The sequence below is a fragment of the Bombina bombina genome, chromosome 6, assembly GCF_027579735.1.
Source record: "Bombina bombina isolate aBomBom1 chromosome 6, aBomBom1.pri, whole genome shotgun sequence".
Lineage (NCBI taxonomy): Eukaryota > Metazoa > Chordata > Amphibia > Anura > Bombinatoridae > Bombina > Bombina bombina.
The window spans coordinates 250693037-250717169 of NC_069504.1; the positions used below are offsets into that span (position 1 = coordinate 250693037).

General features: G+C 38.6%; 1 protein-coding gene across 1 annotated transcript in view; it reads right to left on the minus strand.

The window, feature by feature from the left end:
• The window catches only part of TPH2 (tryptophan hydroxylase 2), a 688548-nt gene extending 687266 nt beyond the window's left edge, over positions 1-1282 (minus strand). The window contains exon 1 of the mRNA XM_053716778.1: positions 1198-1282. Coding sequence (XP_053572753.1) covers positions 1198-1282 — 85 coding nt within the window. The remainder of the gene's footprint in view (positions 1-1197) is intronic.
• Positions 1283-24133: the final 22851 nt, after the last annotated feature.

Below are 24133 nucleotides of genomic sequence, written 5' to 3' on the forward strand. Positions count from 1 at the left end.
AAGAGAATGAAGAAAATTTAATAATAAGAGTAAATTAGAAAGTTGCTTAAAATTTCATGCTCTATCTGAATCACGAAAGAAAAAAAATTGGGTTCAGTGTCCCTTTAAAGTGCTCAGTATTCTATAACCTCCTTACTGTTTTGCTCTGCTGCAAAGTGTCCCTGGAAACTATGTGCAATGTATGTTTTGGGGCTGCAGGTTGGATTTTTGAAAACTTTCTTTAATGCCAGAATTTAAATCCCCAGTAAAACATTAAAAAGTACAGAAATTCTGAAATTAAACTCATTCACCCAAGAGAATTTAATAATATAATTTAAAAAAAAAATCAGACTATTTGATTTGATAGTTTAATTTTTGAATTTCCCTGATTGATTTTGTATTGGGAACTTAAACTTTCTGGTGTATATATATGTAATTTATAGAAAAATAATATTTGTTTAATATTTGTTTATATAATTTATTCATTTATACTGGAAATTATATTGGTGTTTTACATGTAAAAGAGAATTAGGGGGGGAACCTTACTAAAAGTACAATTTTATTTTATTTCTTTATTTTGTCTACAATATGCATTTAAAGAAGTAATCCAGTTGCATGTCTCAGTCTCATACACAGTTAAAACAAAATATTGTTTCATTACTAAAGTAATAGCACACTCCATTCAGAGAAGTATGTTTTGTGTAAAAATATTCATTATTAAGATGTATGTCTACATTGAACCTACCATACCCATGCTAGTACAGTCATACATCTCTGAAACTTCAATTGGTGACAAGGGGAAATATCATTCATCAGTAGTTATTCCTCTGCAAAATTACTTCAGCTTTGCACCAGCATTAAAGCTAATGGAATATTTCTTCTGATAAATCTAGTGTTCAATTGACAGAACATGTTCCAGTTTATAACTGCAAAAAAAGCCAAACTATATTTGTTTGGCTTATGGTAACAATTAGAGGGATAATCACTTTGTGTCCGTTTATTCATCTATAAGTGAAACAATATATTTTTTATTTACACATGCTACTATAAAACATGGTGACGTTTATTATGTTACTGTTTTCCAAATTGTAAAGAGCAATAAGTTTCTTTCTTTTTTCTTTTTTTCTTTTTAATTTCTTGTATTAATTTAGGTTTCCAAGACTATGTATAGTAGAGTCTCGATATTAGATATTTAATGGGTACTCACCGGTGGAACGCTTAGATCATGGGGCATTGCTGAGTCCAAAGACAGCCCCCTCCTGGCCCAATATTTGGATGAGAACATCATCATAGCAGGTTGCATTGAAGACGGATACAGTCCCGTATAGACAGCAGAGGGCGCTGCAGTGAGTGTCGGGTACGTAGTGTAAACTGGCGGCTCCTCTCAATCTGTCCTTTATATGGGATCCTCACACATCAGCTGATGATAGATCTGTGCATGAGATTAGACGCCTCCGGTTTTTTAGTTTCCTTTCAACCTCATGCGTTTTATGTGCTCTCGTTTTCTTATCATATAACTAAAGAAACCAGATATTTTAGGCTATTAGATATTTAATTAATCCTTCATTCTGAAATACTTTACCTCTTAGAGAGTCGTAGTGTCAATCCCCATGCGTGCTTTGTTTTGTATACTAGTTTGGTGAGAGAAAACTACAGTATGTTGCTAATGGAAAAACTGGATATCAATTTTGAGATGAAATTACAGTTTTTAGAATCTCAACATTACCAAATTTCCTTTTATAACATTGTATGGGAGGAGAGTGTAATATATTTATTTATAGATGTGACTATGTTATATATCAATTTACATAATATTAAATTAATATAACATGTTAATTATGAACTGTATAGCTGGTAGATTAAAGGGACATTTCAATACAAAATGTAAATGCACATAGATGAATTACATCTTTGAACTGAAACATTAACAATATACATGTACTGGCAAAAATGCTTTTAGTAAAAGGTATTACTATTTTATTGTTAACATTCTTTCTCTGCAAGTGCATGTGAAACATAGCTCTAGATATTCCCAGTGCACAAGCATTTTAAATACTGCAGTTGCTCAGAACTCCAGTGGGGCTTGCATCATGTCAGCAATTAACAAATTGAGTCATTACCAGATGGTACAAGCACATTTGGCTCTGAGCAAGTGCTGGTGCATGGAGCGTTTCTAAGTTTTATTTAGATAAACTTTATTACACACAACCAGAATCCTGGTGCCTAAAGTCAGTTTATGGCCCCAATATGTCAACAACAGAGTGACAGAAAACAGTGTCTTAATCAAGGCACAGACCTTAGGTCAATTAAAAGTAACACTCTAGGATATCTTAAGACATTTTTTATTCACATTTATGTTTGCTATCAAAATAATCCTCATGATGTTACCTATATGGGTATATGTACTGCATATACATAACTAGAAATTATGTTATCCTATAACTCCAGCCAGGGTTTGCACTATGGAAGGGGCCTGGTCAGACCCCTGACCTCAGGGAAAAAAATGTATTTAACTATTTCAGCAAAATAATGTTGTCATTCTACATGAGAAGCTGCAGGCAAAAGCGTGTCTGACCATTTCCCTGGAGAAGAAACTATTCTTATGGTAAAGTTATAGGTTCTGTTATAGTTTCTCCATTCTATTTTAAAACTATTTTGCTTTTGTGTAATTGTGTTTAAAGGAATAGTCTAGTCAAAATTACACTTTAATGATTCACACAGAGCATGCAATTTTAAGCAACTTTCTAATTTACTCCTATTATTAATTTTTCTTCATTCTCTTTGTAACTTTATTTGAAAAAGCAAGAATGTAAGCTTAGGAGAAGGCATATTTTTGGTTCAGCAGCTGAGTAGCACTTGCAGATTGGTGGCTACATTTAAACACCACCCAGGTGTGGAACTAAAAATGGGCCGGCTCCTATGCTTACATTCCTGCTTTTCAAATAAAGATACCAAGAGAATGAAAACAATTTTATAATAGGAGTAAATTAGAAAGTTGCTTAAAATTCCATGCTCTATCTCAATCATGAAAGTTTATTTTTGACTAGACTATCCCTTTAAAGGGACATTCCAGGCAAGATTGGAATCCACATGGATGAATTTCAGTTTTGAATAGAATTATTTTTGTAATATACATGTGTTAGCAAAAATGCTTCTAATAAAATCTATAGCTGTTCCAAAAGTGTATTCAAGTATGCACTGTGCACCAGCATTTTGAACACAGCACTTGTTTAGGGAGCCTAAGGTGCTTATTATCTGGTAATGACTCTAGATTACAAGTGGAGTGCTAATTTATCGCAAATCCGCACATTTACGGGTGCAATAAATTAGCAGCCATTACAAGTAGCTGGTTATTGTTACTGCAAGCTTATGGTAGCAATTAGCGCTCAAAAAATTAATCAGAGGTCAGACCTCTAGTTACATTTTTAAATGTCCCTCAATTGCCCCCAAAATAACATGATAGATTCCGTTAAAGAAAAAAACCTGTAGCATTTAAAAAAACAAAACTGCACTAAGCAGTTTTTGGTGGCTAAAGTTGGAGGGTGTGGGGTGTGAAAACGGCCTTTACATTGCGGTCTATGTGTTCCCAGTAAATATATATGTGTGTTATATTCATATATATTTATATTTGCTTCCCTTCGCTGCGCTAGTTAGAACGAGGCTCCCATTGGAGCCTATAAAATTCCATGCTCTATCTCAAGCGCAATGTTTCCGACCTCGCGTTCGCATTGCACCTCACTTGTAATACCAGCACATATTTGCATGCACTGGTATTACTAAATTTAGCGCAAAATATATTTTGTGCTAAACTTGTAATCTAGCCCTCAATTTGTTAATTGCTGACATGATACAAGCCCCACTGACGCTCTGAGGAACTGCAGTATTTAAAATGCTGATGCACTGAGAATATCTAGCTATGCTTCAAATGCACATGCAGAGAAAAATGTTAACACTAAAATAGTGATAACTTTTACTAGAAGCATTTTTTTCCAATACATGTAAATTGCAAATATGTTTCTATTTAAAGATGTAATTCATCTATGTGAAGAATGAGCCAGATGCAGAAATCAGAAGCTCTTTGTATGTTGCAAATGTGGAAAAGAATTGTGCACTGTGTGATGAGAAGTTAAATGAAAAACAAATACGGCCACTTTATGGCCCTGGTGCGTGAGGTTGGACAGTGTTAATCTAAACTAAATTCACAACATTTCAGATGATTAAAGTGGAACACAACCAAAATCATCCCTTCTATCTAAATGTAGGAAATATATTCTCCCTGACTCCTCTCAACTATTTTATCTCATATCAGCCTAAAGTTCTTTCTGTAGTTTTACACATAGACCAGAGATGTATGGAGGGGGCATACACTGCCACTAGATAAACAGGGATCATTGATTTGTAATACAACTACAAAATAAAATGTTTGAGAGCACAGAAGCATTATGCCATAGAACTACCACTCAACATGTATTACCCCTGTAAATTGTGCTGCCCTTGGCACAGGCGTAATCAGTCTGTGCAGAGTATACACACTAGACATGTACATTTGGATTAAGAAGAATGTAAAAAAAAACATAATTTATGTTTACCTAATAAATTAATTTATTTTATGGTGGTGAGAGTCCACAATCCATTACTCCTGGGAATTACTCTTCCCTTCCACTAGGAGGAGGCACAGATTCCCAAACCTCAAGAGCTCTATAAAACCCCTCCCACCTCACAGGTACCTCAGTCTAATCTGTATCCAAGCAAAATGAGGTAGGAAAATAAATAAAAGGAGCAGGGGAAAAAGTCTCATGGACTTGGAAATTAATTTATCAGGTAAGCATAAATTATGTCTTCTTTCACACAGGTGATGCGAGTCCACCATCCATTATTGCTGGGAACTAATACCCAAGCTGTGAAGTTCATGAGTAATGAGACATAAGGGGCGGGGTTTTTCACTGAAGAACAAAATACACAACCCCACACAAACCCCAAAAAGGGCTTTTTTATGCACTTAAATTTAAACAACAGGCAAAAATAAATTAAGCTGAGACAACTGCCTGTAGGACTTTACTACCAAAGGCTGCATCAGAATAAGTAAAAACATCAAAAATAGTAGAATTTAGTAAAAGTATGCAAAGAAGACCAAGTGGCTGCCCAGCAAATTTGGTCAACTTAAACCTCATTCTTGAAAACACAAGAAGTGGCACCTAATCTTGTAGAATGAGCAGTAATCTGTTTCTGTCCTTTTTTTAGAACTAGAAGTTTGTCTGAAATCTATAGTAGCTTTAATATAGTACTTCAATGCTCTAACAACATTCAAATTATGCAAATATCTCTCTGAAGCATTCTTGGGATTAGGACACAAATAAGGGATAACAATTGCCCTACTGATATTGTTTGAAGACATAACTTTAGGCAAAAAAAATCTAATTTAGTCCTTAAGACAGCCTTATGAAAGATAAGTTAAGGGGGGTCACAAGAAAGAGCAGACTATTCAGAAACTCTTCTAGCAGAAGAGATAGCCAAAAGGAACAAAACCTGTCAAGAAAGAAGCTTAAAGGGTCAGTTCACCCCAAACATTTCTTCCCTTTAAATTATTCCCAATGATCCATTTTACCTGCTGGAGTGTATTCAATTGTTTACAATTAGCTCCTTTACTCCTTTTTAAGCATTTGAAATAGCTGATTTAGCCTGTGTTATAGCCAACTATACTGAAAGTTTTGATACTGGAGTCTCAGCTATTGAATAGCCTAAATAAACACAGCCAGCAGAAGATGTTACACTCTCAGTGGGGTGCAGGATAGTTAAGCAATAAAATGATAATTTTCCATTGTTCTCTCTATGTATTGAGCTTTGGTGTTCCAGGCAAATATAAGATAAGGAAGCAAGTCTGTGTACACAAACTTATTACATAATGAGATCTGGAATATAATACCATTTAATTTACTGGAATTTAAAATCGTGTTAAAAATAACGTTCCATCTGAATAATAGAAGTTTAATATAAATTATACTTTCATTATTCAGATAGGACTTTTAATTTTAATCAACTTTCCAATTTACTTTTATCATCAAATTAGCTTTTCTTTCATGTAATTAGCAAGAGTCCATGAGCTAGTGACGTATGGGATATACATTCCTACCAGGAGGGGCAAAGTTTCCCAAACCTCAAAATGCCTATAAATACACCCCTCACCACACCCACAAATCAGTTTTACAAACTTTGCCTCCTATGGAGGTGGTGAAGTAAGTTTGTGCTAAATTCTACGTTGATATGCGCTCCGCAGCAGGTTGGAGCCCGGTTTTCCTCTCAGCGTGCAGTGAATGTCAGAGGGATGTGAGGAGAGTATTGCCTATTTGAATTCAATGATCTCCTTCTACGGGGTCTATTTCATAGGTTCTCTGTTATCGGTCGTAGAGATTCCCTTTTCAGATCGACGATATACTCTTATTTATATACCATTACCTCTGCTGATTTTCGTTTCAGTACTGGTTTGGCTTTCTACAACATGTAGATGAGTGTCCTGGGGTAAGTAAGTCTTATTTTCTGTGACACTCTAAGCTATGGTTGGGCACTTTTATATAAAGTTCTAAATATATGTATTCAAACATTTATTTGCCTTGACTCAGGATGTTCAACATTCCTTATTTCAGACAGTCAGTTTCATATTTGGGATAATGCATATGAATAAATCAATTTTTTTCTTACCTTAAAATTTGACTTTTTCCCTGTGGGCTGTTAGGCTCGCGGGGGCTGAAAATGCATCATTTTATTGCGTCATTCTTGGCGCTGACTTTTTTGGCGCAAAATTTTTTTTCTGTTTCCGGCGTCATACGTGTCGCCGGAAGTTGCATCATTTTTGACGTTCTTTTGCGCCAAAAGTGTCGGCGTTCCGGATGTGGCGTCATTTTTGGCGCCAAAAGCATTTAGGCGCCAAATAATGTGGGCGTCATTTTTGGCACTAAAAAAATATGGGCGTCACTATTGTCTCCACATTATTTAAGTCTCATTATTTATTGCTTCTGGTTGCTAGAAGCTTGTTCACTGGCATTTTTTCCCATTCCTGAAACTGTCATTTAAGGAATTTGATCAATTTTGCTTTATATGTTGTTTTTTCTATTACATATTGCAAGATGTCCCACGTTGAAACTGAGTCAGAAGATACTTCTGGAAAATCGCTGCCTGGTGCTGGAGCTACCAAAGCTAAGTGTATCTGCTGTAAACTTATGGTATCTGTTCCTCCAGCTGTTGTTTGTACTGTTTGTCATGACAAACTTGTTAATGCAGATAATATTTCCTTTAGTACTGTTACATTACCTGTTGCTGTTCCGTCAACATCTAATACTCAGAGTGTTCCTGATAACATAAGAGATTTTGTTTCTAAATCCATTAAGAAGGCTATGTCTGTTATTCCTCCTTCTAGTAAACGTAAAAAGTCTTTTAAAACTTCTCATTTTTCAGATGAATTTTTAAATGAACATCATCTTTCTGATTCTGATAATGGTTCTTCTGGTTCAGAGGATTCTGTCTCAGAGGTTGATGCTGATAAATCTTCATATTTATTTAAAATGGAATTTATTCGTTCTTTACTTAAAGAAGTCCTAATTGCATTAGAAATTGAGGATTCTGGTCCTCTTGATACTAAATCTAAACGTTTAGATAAGGTTTTTAAATCTCCTGTAGTTATTCCAGAAGTTTTTCCTGTCCCTGGTGCTATTTCTGAAGTAATTTCCAGGGAATGGAATAATTTGGGTAATTCATTTACTCCTTCTAAACGTTTTAAGCAATTATATCCTGTGCCATCTGACAGATTAGAGTTTTGGGACAAAATCCCTAAGGTTGATGGGGCTGTCTCTACTCTTGCTAAGCGTACTACTATTCCAACAACATTAGTAGAGAAATTGCATTCTTTGGATGTAGTTAGAGCTTTGAAATATTATGTTGAAGCTACTAAGAATTTCCAAAAGACTTCTAGTCTATTTGTTATATTTTCCGGTTCTAGGAAAGGTCAGAAGGCCTCTGCCATTTCTTTGGCATCTTGGTTGAAATCTTTAATTCATCATGCTTATGTCGAGTCGGGTAAATCTCCGCCTCAAAGGATTACAGCTCATTCTACTAGGTCAGTTTCTACTTCCTGGGCGTTTAGGAATGAAGCTTCGGTTGATCAGATTTGCAAAGCAGCAACTTGGTCTTCTTTGCATACTTTTACTAAATTCTACCATTTTGATGTGTTTTCTTCTTCTGAAGCTGTCTTTGGTAGAAAAGTACTTCAGGCAGCTGTTTCAGTTTGAATCTTCTGCTTATATTTTCAGTTTTTTTCTTTATAAGATCTAAACTTTATTTTTGGGTGTGGATTTTTTTCAGCGGAATTGGCTGTCTTTATTTTATCCCTCCCTCTCTAGTGACTCTTGCGTGGAAGATCCACATCTTGGGTAGTCATTATCCCATACGTCACTAGCTCATGGACTCTTGCTAATTACATGAAAGAAAACATAATTTATGTAAGAACTTACCTGATAAATTCATTTCTTTCATATTAGCAAGAGTCCATGAGGCCCACCCTTTTTTTGTGGTGGTTATGATTTTTTTGTATAAAGCACAATTATTCCAATTCCTTATATTTATGCTTCGCACTTTTTTCTTATCACCCCACTTCTTGGCTATTCGTTAAACTGATTTGTGGGTGTGGTGAGGGGTGTATTTATAGGCATTTTGAGGTTTGGGAAACTTTGCCCCTCCTGGTAGGAATGTATATCCCATACGTCACTAGCTCATGGACTCTTGCTAATATGAAAGAAATGAATTTATCAGGTAAGTTCTTACATAAATTATGTTTTTTCTCTTGGTATTCTTAGTTTAAACTAAACATAGGTAGGCTCATGTGCTAATTTCTAAGCCTTTGAGGGCTGCCTCTTATCACATGCTTTTAAATCTCTTTTCAACACAAAGAGACAGAAAGTACACATGGGCCATATAGATAACACTGTGTTCAGGCACAGAAAGTTATTTAAGATCTAGCACAATACAATGCTAAATTTAAGACAATAGATAATAAACAGTCACAGTCATGTGGTAAGGGGGCTGGAAGAAGGTTCCTAGATACAAGGTAATCACAGAGGTAAAAAGTATATTAATATAACTATGTTGGTTATGCAAAACTGGGGAATGGGTTACAAAGGGATTATCTATCTTTTAAAACAATAACAATTCTATGGTAAACTGTCCCTTTAATTCAAACATCTTCATGTGTATGCGTGTTTATGAACTGCAAATGTGTGTGGTATTTATTAATTATTAAACTGTTGACTGCAGAATTCCTTAGTAATTTTTCCTCTCAGATATGGAGAATTATTTTGGTTGCAAGTTTAAAGGGCCATGAAACCCACATTTTTTCTTTCATGATTTAGAAAGAGAATGCAATTTTAAACATCTTTCTAATTTACTTATCTTATTTGTTTTATTCTCTTTATATTCTTTTGCTGAAAAGCATATCTAGATATGCTCAGTAGCTGCTGATTGGTTGCTGCACATAGAAGCCTTGTGTGATTGGCTCACCATGTGCATTGCTTTTTCTTCAACTAAGGATATCTAAAAAATGAAGCAAAATAAATAATAGAAGTAAATTGTAATGTTGTTTAAATTTGTATTCTCTATCTGAATCATGAAAGAAAGATTTTGGGTTTAGTGGCCCTTTAATTGTTGAGGTACATAATTATTTCTGGAGTTACTTATAAATAGAAATTTGTAAAATGCCTATAGTAACAATTCTATCCTTTGTCCTGCCTATAAAATGTATATATTAAAGGGATAGTAAACAGTAAATGAATGTTAGATATATTTATGCACTCCAGCAGTGTTCCCACTAAGGCCACATGTTGTGAGCGGCCCAGCAGTGAAACCGTTAATTAGGAAACCACCCCCTACAGTTAGCAAACACTACACAATGCAGACCGCAAGGCATGGTTATTTATTAACTGTTTTACTGCTGGACCACTCACAAAACGTGATTCCAAGAGAATACATAGAAGTATTTTTTGTAGTTGTTAAAATTGAATATATAAATGTAAAGGTTTAGTTTCTATAAAATACTTTAGTTTCGATAAAGTAATAGATGCTGCCATGTAAGAACCCCAGCTTTCCTCTTATCTCTTCTGGTGAGGACATTAGAGACAGATATAAAACAATAAAAGAGAGTATATGAGCAAGGCTGTGTGGGATATAGGATTATTAAAGTTACGATCTAACAAGGTTTCTACTTTCAGTGCCTGTTTTACATACTGTATGTCTCTAATTGTCCTCAGCAGAAGAGATAGATAAGGAGGAAACATAGGTTTCAATATGTTGGTACCCATTACTTTATACAAAAAATGGAACTAATAAAAACAAGAATTTGAAAGAAAAGGTAACAAAATAAATAATGATAGTATATTGCAACATTTGGGGGTGGGGGTTAGGTAAAACAATTTACATTAGAAATTCTTTAATAACCCTTCAAAGTCATGAAGTTTTTGCATATATGTTTAACAGTGTGTGCTTATGTGGTGTATATATATATATTCAGTATATATATATATATATATATATATATATATATATATATATATATATATATATATATATAAATAAAAGAGATAGATAGAGCAAGAGATATAAATGTCTTACATCTATATTTATATCCTCATAGAAGGTTCCAAAACAAGTTTTCCTGTAAGAAACTATATATAATGGGACATTGGTAGCCATGCACTGAAGGGTATAACAATGTGCTAAACTAATTTCCTGAAAGGCAGGAAATTAAATAGAGAGACTTTTTATCTTATTGTAGATACTGAACATCTGAATATGACCATATATTAATAGATGGATGATAACATTGATTACAAATACCTAAAGTTTTCCTTTTGCAAATTCATGTGACTCAGATACAAAGAGACAGCACATCAGCTATGCAATATATGAAGTCATATGATGTGAATAGGTTCAGTTGACACTAATTAGGTAAAAGATGTCAACCACATATTTGTCTCCTTGCTCTCATCACAATCTACCATCTTTATTAACAATTCAGAGTCCTGCTTTATAAAATTTGATTGGAAGCATTCTTGCAAAAAGCATAAGCATGTGATTTGGGAAAATGTTCTATAATTGATCATAGCTTTTTACTTGCTGAATTCAGAGTATGGGGGAAATGTTGTGGTATCAGCACTGATTAAATGAAAAGAATTATCACAAAAGTAGCAAGTTGTATTTCCCTTTAATACATCATAGCTTATCATATGGAAATGACTAAGGGTGAATAATATTTTATTTAAATTAGTACAAGCAAGTCATTGTGTGATGTGTATCCACATATATCAGTATTTCTAACAATAAATAAATATCCACTACCCTGACAGATTCATTTATCTTACTGCCATCTTATTAAATCTTTGATACACTATCGCTTATAAATGCATCTAATCAAATGTTCAACAGTTTTTCTGTGTAAAAGATACAAACTCATCTTGCATTAATGGCTTTAACATTGAGATAGGCTGATAACTAGTGATGTCGCGAACTTAAAATTTTCCGTTCGCGAACAGCGAACGCAAACATCCGCAACTGTTTGTGAACGGGCAAACCGGGCGAACCGCCATTGACTTCAATAGGCAGGCGAATTTTAAAACCCACAGGGACTCTTTCTGGCCACAATAGTGATGGAAAAGTTGTTTCAAGGGGACTAACACCTGGACTGTGGCATGCCGGAGGGGGATCCATGGCAAAACTCCCACGGACAAATTACATAGTTGATGCAGAGTCTGGTTTTAATCCATAAAGGGCATAAATCACCTAACATTCCTAAATTGTTTGGAATAACGTGCTTTAAAACATCAGGCATGATGTTGTATCGATCAGGTAGTGTAAGAGTTACGCCCACTTCACAGTGACAGACCAAACTCCCCGTTTAACGCACCGCAAACAGTCCATTTGCACAACCATGAGATAGATAGATCAATAGATGCAATATACATTTGATAGATACGATAGATAGATAGATTTGATAGATAGATAATTTCCCTGACAGAGAATTACAAGACGTGAGGTCTGGGATCCATGGTAAGGTTCCCAGAGGCAGTTGCGGTGCCAGGGGACGTGTATATGGCATGGATTTTAGGGGGCAAATTTGGGGCACTGCACGTGCAATCTACTGTGCCACCAGATATGAGTGGTGTGTTAAGTAGTACTATTCTGATCAGTTTAATACCTGTTACGCCCCCTATCAGGGGACGTGTATATGGCATGGATTTTAGGAACCGGGAGATGGAAAAAGATGCTTGGTCGGTCCTCCTACTTCAAATTTGGGGCACTGCGCGTGCAATCGTGGCCAGACTTTTAGCCGACGGACATTTGGCCGAAACACAAGTGGCTGTCACAAAACAGTCCGGCCACGAGATAGATAGATTTGATAGATTAGATAGATAGATCAATAGATGCAATATACATTTGATATATACAATAGATAGATTTGATAGATAAATAGATAGATTTGATAGATAGATAATTTCCCAGACAGAGAATTACAAGACGTGCGGCTGGGACCCATGGTAAGGTTCCCAGAGGCAGTTGCGGCGCCAGGGGACGTGTATATGGCATGGATTTTAGGAACCGGGAGATGGAAAAAGATGCTTGGTCAGTCTTCCTACTTCAAATTTGGGGCACTGCACGTGCAATCTACTGTGCCACCAGATATGAGTGGTGTGTAGTACTATTCTTATCAGTTTAATACCTGTTACGTCGCCTATCAGGGTACGTGTATATGGCATGGATTTTAGGAACCGGGAGATGGAAAAAGATGCTTGGTCGGTCCGGCCACGAAATAGATAGATTTGATAGATAGATAGATAGATAGATAGATAGATACATAGATTAGATAGATAGATCAATAGATGCAATAGATACATTTGATAGATACGATAGATAGATTTGATAGATAAATAGATAGATTTGATAGATAGATAATTTCCCAGACAGAGAATTACAAGACGTGCGGTCTGTGACCCATGGTAAGGTTACTTCCTTTTGCACAATCGAGTACAGGTTGGGGATTACCTTATGTGCAAAGAAATTTCGGCCGGGTACCTTCCACTGCGGTGTCCCCTATCAGGGGATGTGCATATGGCATGGATTTTAGGAACCAGGAGATGGAAAAAGATGCTTGTTCGGTCCGGCCACGAGATAGATAGATTTGATAGATAAATAGATAGATAGATACATAGATTAGATAGATAGATCAATAGATGCAATAGATACATTTGATAGATATGATAGATAGATAGATTTGATAGATAAATAGATAGATTTGATAGATAGATCATTTCCCAGACAGAGAATTACAAGACGTGCATTCTGGGACCCATGGTAAGGTTACTTCCTTTTCCACAATCGAGTACAGGTTGGGGATTGCCTTTTTTGCAAAGAAATTTCGGCCGGGTACCTTCCACTGCGGTGTCCCCTATCAGGGGATGTGTATATGGCATGGATTTTAGGAACCGGGAGATGGAAAAAGATGCTTGGTCGGTCCTCCTACTTCAAATTAGTACTATTCCTATCAGTTTAATCCCTGTTTAATCCCTGTTAAGTGTCTTTTTTTTGTTTTGTTTTTGAAGCCACAGTGCAGCACCAGAGGCCAGAAAAATTTGGCATGTACACATGCCTGAAAAATTAGGTATTGTTCCAGCCGCTGCTACAGTAGCAGCGGCCAGAAAAATTGATGTTTGTTTCCCAGGCAGAAAGTGCCCTAAAACATTGCGGCTTGAACCCTAGTTGGTGGCGGATAAGTCACGCAAGTCATCCGGCATTCGAAGATAAAATACAGCAGCATGTGGACCATTTTTAGCCAAAGGCAGCTCATCTCATCAGGCCTTTTTTACTCGAATGTATCGCCCAATGTCAGTCCCTTTGGGATCCATCCCTCATTCATCTTAATAAAGGTGAAGTAATCTAGACTTTTTTGACCTAGGCGACTTCTCTTCTCAGTGACAATACCTCCTGCTGCACTGAAGGTCCTTTCTGACAGGACACTTGAAGCGGGGCAGGCCAGAAGTTCTATTGCAAATTGGGATAGCTCAGGCCACAGGTCAAGCCTGCACACCCAGTAGTCAAGGGGTTCATCACTCCTCAGAGTGTCGAGATCTGCAGTTAAGGCGAGGTAGTCTGCTACCTGTCGGTCGAGTTGTTCTCTGAGGGTGGACCCCGAAGGGCTGTGGCGATGCATAGGAGTTAAAAAGCTCCGCATGTCCTCCATCAACAACACGTCTGTAAAGCGTCCCGTCCTTGCCGGCTTGGTCGTGGGAGTCGGAGGATTACTTTCAGCTCTTCCCCTGTAAGATTCCCGTTGTGCTGTGACATCACCCTTATACGCTGTGTAAAGCATACTTTTTAATTTATTTTGGAAATGCTGCATCCTTTCCGACTTGTGGTAATTCGGTAACATTTCTGGCACTTTATGCTTATACCGGGGTCTATTAGCGTGGACACCCAGTACAGGTCATTCTCCTTCAGCTTTTTTATACGAGTGTCCCTCAACAGGCACGACAGCATGAAAGACCCCATTTGCACAAGGTTGGATGCCGAGCTACTCATGTCCCATTCCTCGTCCTCAGTGATGTCACTGAAGGTATCTTCTTCCCCCCAGCCACGTACAACACCACGGGTACCAGATAGGTGACAACGAGCACCCTGGGATGCCTGTTGTGGTTGGTCTTCCTCCTCCTCCTCCTCAAAGCCACATTCCTCCTCTGACTCCTCTTCCTCACAATCCTCTTCCAGCGTTGCCGCTGGTCCAGCAAGCGATGCTGATAAGGCTGTTTCTGGTGTTGATGGTGACCACAAATCTTCCTCTTCCTCTTCACGCTCATCTACGGCCTGATCCAGCACTCTTCTCAGGGCACGCTCCAGGAAGAAAACAAATGGTATGATGTCGCTGATGGTGCCTTCGGTGTGACTGACTAGGTTTGTCACCTCCTCAAAAGGACGCATGAGCGCCCAGTAACATGGCAAAAAAATTCCCAGCTCCGCAGAGGCTGTCCTAGCACCCCGGTCATACAAATAGTCGTTAACGGCTTTTTCTTGTTGGAGCAGGCGGTCGAACATTAGGAGTGTTGAATTCCAACGTGTCGGGCTGTCACAAATCAAGCGCCTCAATGGCATGTTGTTTCGCCGCTGGATATCGGAAAAGTGCGCCATGGCCGTGTAGGAACGCCTCAAATGGCCACACACCTTCATGGCCTGCTTCAGGACGTCCTGTAAGCCTGGGTACTTATGCACAAAGCATTGTACGATCAGATTACACACATGTGCCATGCACGGCACATGTGTCAACTTGCCCAATTTCAATACCACCACCAAATTACTTCCGTTGTCAGAAACCACTTTGCCAATCTCCAGTTGGTGCGGAGTCAGCCACTGATACACCTGTGCGTTCAGGGCGGACAGGAGTGCTGGTCCGGTGTGACTCTCTGCTTTCAGGCAAGTCAACCCCAAGACGGCATGACACTGCCGTATCCGGGATGTGGAATAGTATCTGCGGAGCTGGGGGGGTGCCGTTGATGTGGAACAAGACGCAGCAGCAGAAGAGGACTCAGCCAAGAAGGTTATGGAAGAGGATGGAGTAGGAGGAGTAGAGGAGGTGGCAGCAGGCCTGCCTGCAAGTCGTGGCGGTGTCACGCCCTGACCATGCTTTGCAGACCAGCTATCAGTGGTCATATGGACCCTTGCCCCAACACTGTGTGCCAGACATGCCATTACTTCCTTTCGCAAAATCAAGTACAGGTTGGGGATTGCCTTTTGTGCAAAGAAATTTCGGCCGGGTACCTTCCACTGCGGTGTCCCAATAGCTACAAATTTTTTGAATGCCTCAGACTCCACCAGCTTGTATGGTAAAAGCTGGCGGGCTAAGAGTTCAGACAAGCCAGCTGTCAGACGCCGGGCAAGGGGGTAACTTTGTGACATTGGCTTCTTACGCTCAAACATGTCCTTGACAGACACCTGACTGTGGGCAGATGAGCAGGAACTGCTCTGGAAGAGAGACGGAGTGGCGGATGGTTAAGAGGGGGCAAGGAGGACAGCAGTGGTTGACGTGGCTGAAGATGCTGGACCAGGAGGAGGATGGCGGCTTTGAGTTTGTGTGCTGCTTCTACTCATGTGTTGATCCCATAGGCATTTGTGATGTGAGATCATATGCCTTCGCAAAGCAGTTGTACCTAGGTGGGTGTTGGACTTCCCACGACTCAGTTTCTTTTGGCACAGGTTGCAAATGGCATTGCTGTTGTCAGAGGCAGACACACAAAAAAAATGCCACACTGCTGAGCTCTGCGATGACGGCATTCTGGTGGTGGCAACAGCATACGTTGATTGGCGTGCTGTCTGGCTGACCCCGGGTGCCGATGCATGCTGTCTGACTGTGCCACTAGCTCCTTGCGATGACCACCCCTGCTTCCAACTCGTCTCCTCCTCCTCTCTGTCTCCCCATCTGAACTTTCCCCCTGTTCTTCTTCTCTTCTAGCGGGCACCCACGTGACATCCACAGACGCATCGTCATCATCAACCGCTTCACTTGTATCTGACAAGTCAACAAAGGAAGCAGCAGCATGTACAACATCATCATCATCACACCATACGTCCATGTCTGTAATGCTGCCTGACTGAGACACATCACTGTTATCTACATCCTCTGTCAATGATGGTTGCGCATCACTCATTTCTTCAAACTGATGTGTTTTTTTTTTTTTAATTATTTACACTACTGTTACACCAGATATGAGTGGTGGCACTGGGCAAGTGGGCCTGGCACACACGCTAGCAGGCAGGCAACTGCAATTAGATTACACTAGCAGACTGATGTTTCACAGTCAAAAAAGTTTTTTTTTAAAATTATTTACACTACTGTTACACCAGATATGAGTGGTGGCACTGGGCAAGTGGGCCTGGCACACACGCTAGCAGGCAGGCAACTGTAATTAGATTACACTAGCAGACTGATGTTTCACAGTCAAAAAGGTTTTTTTTTTAAAATTATTTACACTACTGTTACACCAGATATGAGTGGTGGCACTGGGCAAGTGGGCCTGGCACACACACTGGCAGGCAACTGCAATTAGATTACACTAGCAGACTGATGTTTCACAGTCAAAAAAGATTTTTTTTTTGTCAATTATTTACACTACTGTTACACCAGATATGAGTGGTGGCACTGGGCAAGTGGGCCTGGCACACATGCTGGCAACTGCAATTAGATTACACTAGCAGACTGATGTTTCACAGTCAAAAAAGATTTTTTTTTGTCAATTATTTACACTACTGTTACACCAGATATGAGTGGTGGCATTGGGCAAGTGGACCTGGCACACACGCTGGCAGGCAGGCAACTGCAATTAGATTACACTAGCAGACTGATGTTTCACAGTCAAAAAAGATTTTTTTTTTGTTAATTATTTACACTACTGTTACACCAGATATGAGTGGTGGCACTGGGCAAGTGGACCTGGCACACACGCTGGCAGGCAGGCAACTGCAATTAGATTACACTAGCAGACTGATGTTTCACAGTCAAAAAAGTTTTTTTTTTTTAATTATTTACACTACTGTTACACCAGATATGAGTGGTGGCACTGGGCAAGTGGACCTGGCACACACGCTGGCAGGCAGGCAACTGCAATTAGATTACACTAGCAGACTGATGTGTCACAGTCAAAAAAGTTTTTTTTTTTTTTAATTATTTACACTACTGTTACACCAGATATGAGTGGTGGCACTGGGCAAGTGGGCCTGGCACACATGCTAGCAAGCAGGCAACTGCAATTAGATTACACTAGCAGACTGATGTTTCACAGTCAAAAAAGTTTTTTTTTTTTTTTAATTATTTACACTACTGTTACACCAGATATGAGTGGTGGCACTGGGCAAGTGGGCCTGGCACACACGCTGGCAGGCAGGCAACTGCAATTAGATTACACTAGTAGACTGATGTTTCACAGTCAAAAAAGTTTTTTTTTTTTAAATTATTTACACTACTGTTACACCAGATATGAGTGGTGTCACTGGTCAAGTGGGCCTGGCACACACGCTGGCAGGCAGGCAACTGCAATTAGATTACACTAGCAGACTGATCTTTCACAGTCAAAAAAGTTTTTTTTTTTTAAATTATTTACACTACTGTTACACCAGATATAAGTGGTGGCACTGGGCAAGTGGGCCTGGCACACACGCTGGCAGGCAGGCAACTGCAATTAGATTACACTAGCAGACTGATGTTTCACAGTCAAAAAAGTTTGTTTTTTTAAATTATTTACACTACTGTTACACCAGATATGAGTGGTGGCACTGGGCAAGTGGGCCTGGCACACACTCTGGCAGGCAGTCAACTGCAATTAGATTACACAAGCAGACTGATGTTTCACAGTCAAAAAAGTTTTTTTTCTTTTAAATTTACACTACTGTTACACCAGATATGAGTGGTGGCACTGGGCAAGTGGGCACAGTATACGCTGTGGGCCTGGCACACACTCTGGCAGGCAGGCAACTGCAATTAGATTACACAAGCAGACTGATGTTTCACAGTCCAAAAAGTTTTTTTTTTTTTAATTATTTACACTACTGTTACACCAGATATGAGTGGTGGCACTGGGCAAGTGGGCCTGGCACACACGCTGGCAGGCAGGCAACTGCAATTAGATTACACTAGCAGACTGATGTGTCACAGTCAAAAAGGTTTTTTTTTTTTATTATTTACTCTACTGTTACACCAGATATGAGTGGTGGCACTGGGCAAGTGGGCCTGGCACACATTCTAGCAGGCAGGCAACTGCAATTAGATTACACTAGCAGACTGATGTTTCACAGTCAAAAAAGTTTTGCTTTTTTAAAATTATTTACACTACTGTTACACCAGATTTGAGTGGTGGCACTGGTCAAGTGGGCCTGGCACACACACTGGCAGGCAGGCAGGCAACTGCAATTAGATTACACTAGCAGACTGATGTTTCACAGTCTAAATTTTTTTTTTTAAATTATTTACACTACTGTTACACCAGATATGAGTGGTGGCACTGGGCAAGTGGGCCTGGCACACACGCTGGCAGGCAGGCAACTGCAATTAGATTACACTAGCAGACTGATGTTTCACAGTCCAAAAAGTTTTTTTTTTTTAAATTATTTACACTACTGTTACACTAGATATGAGTGGTGGCACTGGGCAAGTGGGCCTGGCACACACGCTAGCAGGCAGGCAGGCAACTGCAATTAGATTACACTAGCAGACTGATGTTTCACAGTCAAAAAAGTTTTTTTTTAAATTATTTACACTACTGTTACACTAGATATGAGTGGTGGCACTGGGCAAGTGGGCCTGACACACACGCTAGCAGGCAGGCAACTGTAATTAGATTACACTAGCAGACTGATGTTTCACAGTCAAAAAAGTATTTTTTTTCTAAAATTATTTACACTACTGTTACACCAGATATGAGTGGTGGCACTGGTCAAGTGGGCCTGGCACACACGCTGGCAGGCAGGCAACTGCAATTAGATTACACTAGCAGACTGATGTTTCACAGTCAAAAAAGTTTTTTTTTTTTAATTATTTACACTACTGTTACACCAGATATGAGTGGTGGCACTGGGCAAGTGGGCCTGGCACACACGCTGGCAGGCAGGCAACTGCAATTAGATTACACTAGCAGACTGATGTTTCACAGTCAAAAAAGTTTTTTTTTTTTAATTATTTACACTACTGTTACACCAGATATGAGTGGTGGCACTGGGCCTGGCACACACGCTGGCAGGCAGGCAACTGCAATTAGATTACACTAGCAGACTGATGTTTCACAGTCAAAAAAGTTTTTTTTTTTTTAATTATTTACACTACTGTTTCACCAGATATGAGTGGTGGCACTGGGCAAGTGGGCCTGGCACACACGCTAGCAGGCAGGCAACTGCAATTAGATTACACTAGCAGACTGATGTTTCACAGTCAAACAAGTTTTTTTTTTTTTAATTATTTACCCTACTGTTACATCAGATATGAGTGGTGGCACTGGGCAAGTGGGCCTGGCACACACACTGGCAGGCAGGCAGGCAACTGCAATTAGATTACACTAGCAGACTGATGTTTCACAGTCAAAAAAGTTTTTTTTTTTTTAATTATTTACACTACTGTTACACCAGATATGAGTGGTGGCACTGGGCAAGTGGCTTGGCAGGCAAGCAACTGCAATTAGATTACACAGGGGAAAAAAATGATGTTCTAGCCCTAAAAAGTTCTTTTTGGGGTGCTGTCCTTAAAGCAGAGATCAGATGAGTCCTTCAAGACTGTAGTGGACACTGAATACACTAGCCTAGCTATCAATTTCCCTATAAAATCACCAGCAGCTACACTGTCCCTCTTCTCACTAACAATGCAGCTTCCGAATGAATCTAAAATGGCTGCTGTCCAGGAGCTGGGAGGGTCTGGGAGGGAGTGTCTGCTGCTGATTGGCTGGAATGTGTCTGCAGACTGTGAGATACAGGGTCAAAGTTTACTCAATGATGACGAATAGGGGGTGGATCGAACATTGCATATGTTCGCCCGCCGCGGCAAACGTGAACAAGCTATGTTTGCCGGGAACAATTCGCGACATCACTACTGATAACACAATTTCCTGATAGTACTTATACCTCTTTTTGATGTTCAAAACCTGATAATACTCTCATATATTTTGCATATTGAGTGTAATGAAATTAAAAAAAAATAAAATAAAAACATACTCAGTGGTGTAATCCAAAATGTGAGGGCCCGCTGCAAATTTTTTTTTAACATATTTAATTAGGCAAACATCTGAAATTCCACTGTTTAACAGCTGAGGGTCAGATTACAAGCGGTGCACTTATTAGCATTTTTGCTCATGCGTAGACTTTGATAGAAATAAACTTTTAACGCATGTGGGTTAGTGCGTTACTGGTTGAGAGGAAAATGTTTGTGTGTGAGCGAAAGCGAACGTGCACTAACTTCAGGACTTTGGATATTGCAACCGTGCTAACTTCTTCTTCCCTTAGACTTTAATGGAGAATACAAACTAGAAAAAAATCTAACAAATATCTTAAACACGCTTATTGAATAGGAGTTAAACCTACAGCGCTAACACGAAGGTAGTTATGAATATTATACCATCCAATTGTTCTATTTATTTTTAAATCTATATATGTCTATGTATATCTGATTACTTTTTGTAAAATATATATCTATATATATTTGAATATATATAGATATAGGTATATACAGATATATATATATATATATATATATATATATAAATGAATATCTATTTAAAATACAAAATTTTCTCCTATGTAATGAACAATGTAATGAAAAATATTTACAGTACATACACAGTTTCTTCCGCTCAGTAACATTTAGCTTGAACATACAATATGCACAATGAACTGAAAGGAGGAATAGACGAGCAACCCAGCAGTAAAACAGTCCTTGCAGTATATCCTTTTATTTTATTTTTTATTTTACACAATTGTTTTAGGCATTTTCACTATTTTTTTGTGTATAGTTTATATTTGAGTGAACAAATATTTTGATTACATGTTTAAATATATATATGTGTGTGTATATACAAGACAGACATGTCTTGTAAGTACCAGGTGTTTACTGTCCCTTTAACAAATTCAGTCTCTTGTTTTGCAACTTTAATGGAATATGAAAGTTGACATTAAACCTCCGTGATCCAGATAGAGCATGCAATATTAAGACACTTTAAAATTCACTTATGTTATCACATTTAAGGCTGTGACACACTGCAAGCGATGTGGCGCGAGGCGATGCAGCTGCTTCGCACCGCGTCGCATCGCTTCTAAAGTTCAATTATTTCATCTCTGAGCGCTCAGCTACGCGACCTGACGCAGCAGAGTGCTCAGAGATGAAAAGGCAGGACACACTGAGCGCGCACAGCTGCATCTACACGCTGCGCACCGCTCCGCTTGCAGTGTGTCACAGCCTTAATTCTGGTGTCTTGGTGTCCTTTGTTGACAAGCATATGTGCATATTATCAGCAGTAGTTATGCACTATTAGGAGCTATCTGGTTATAGTTGTGTGTACACAAGTCTATTGCCATTTGCTCACTAGATAGTACTACATTGCTACTCTAAGGCTAGCTTTAGTTATGTGTTTAATCCCTTTGAAGGGGCTAGATTTTTATTTGCATAAATGTTTTGTAGATGATCCATTTATATAGCCTATACAAGTTTTTTTTTTTTTTTTTAAATGTATAGTTTTGCTTATTTTTAAATAACATTGCTCTGATTTTCAGACTCCTAATCAAGCCCCAAAGTTTTAGGAGAATACCAACGTATACCTACTCCAGCTTGCTTCTGTTTGTGTAAAAGGTCTTTTCATATGCAAAGGAAGGGGAGGGGGGAGTGTCTGCTATTTCCCACTTGCAGTGGGTGTTCCAGTAACCTTTTCAACAGAGCTAAACTGGAAGCTTCTAAGTAAGTTTTTAAACGGTTTTATTCTGGATTTTTATATCAGTATCTGTGCATATTATTCTTTATGGTAGTGTCTATTACATGTAGTTATAAGAAAATTGGTGTATACTGTCCCTTTAATTCTTGAAAGCCCAAGAAGTGGCAACTGATCTTGTAGAATAAGCAGTAATCTGTTTAGGTGGGGGCTGACCTGCCAACATATAAGCCTAATGAATCAAAAGTTTCAACCAAGAAGCCAAATAAACAGCAGAAACGTTATGTCCTTTTCTAAAACCGGAAAAGTTAACAAACTAGAAGATTGTATGAAATCCTTAGTAGCACCAATATAATACTTCAATGCCCTAACAACATCCAAATGATGCAAAAATCCTTAGGATTAGGACACAAAGATGTGACAACAATTTCCTGACTGATATTGTCTGAGGACACAACTTTAGGCAAAAATAAATAAATTCAGGCCTTAAAGTGTCAGTAAATCATGTTGTTTAACATATAGGCAGGCTCTAATATTTATGCTATTTCTGTTTTTGAAATACATTTTTTTAAAGTTATAGTATTTGTAAGTTACCGAAAATAACCGTTATGGAAGTTCTCACTCGCTCCCCATCAAGCTACTACTGCTGGGGGAGTGTTTTCCCTGCTAACAGTTCATCCCATTGGTAGGGCTACAAACGTACGTCCCCGTTCCTCCCATTACTGCTCGTTCACAAACTTCTGTCTGCCTTGCCAGCTACTAAAACCGCGATTGAGCATTAGCAAAAGTGGAGCGATATGCTAAAGACTGGATCACTGTTATTTCACTATAGTGATTCAGTGTTTCAGTAGTGTATGAGACAGGGCAGCAAAGTAATTATCATTTATGAAATAAATAATTATGAAATAATCTGCCTTGGAAGAACGATGGAAATCACTGTCATGAACGGTGAATTCTGCTGCGTTGAAACACTACAGTTACTGTGTAGCGTGATAATGCACATGCCCAGTATGTCTCCAGCAATCACTGTCAATCAAAGAATGCACGCTCCTGACACTCAAAGAGCTGCACGATCAATATACAGGGGATTGGAAAGAATTAAGCATGTAAAAAAAATCTCCACATTTGGGTGGGCGGAGTTAACTCACTGCATGTAAGGTTAGCAGTCTGTTTTAGGTATGTTAGAAATTGTTTTTTATTATGAAACAATGTCATACTGTTATGGTTGCATTATGCATTTAGTAAAATGATATCCAAAATCCTATGTTTACTGTCCCTTTAAGACTGCCTTATCCTAATGAAAAATAAGATAAGAAAGATCACAAGAAAGATCAGACAATTCAGAAACTCTTCTGGCAGAAGAGATGGCCAAAATAAACAAAACCTTCCAAGAAAGAAGCTTAACATCCATAAATGGCTCAAATGGAGGAGCCTGCAAAACCTATAATACCAAGTTAAGATTCCAGGGTGGATAAATTGGCTTGAGCCTGAACAAAACCATGAATCTTAGGAAGATTAGCAATCTTTCCATGCAACAAAACTGAAGGTGCAGAAATCTGCCCTTTCAAAGAAGTGGCAGATAGGCCCTTATCCCAAGAATCCTAAAGGAACTGCAAATTTCTAGGAATTCTACAAGAATACTAGGAAAAGCCATGATCTATACACCTAGAAATAAAAGCCTT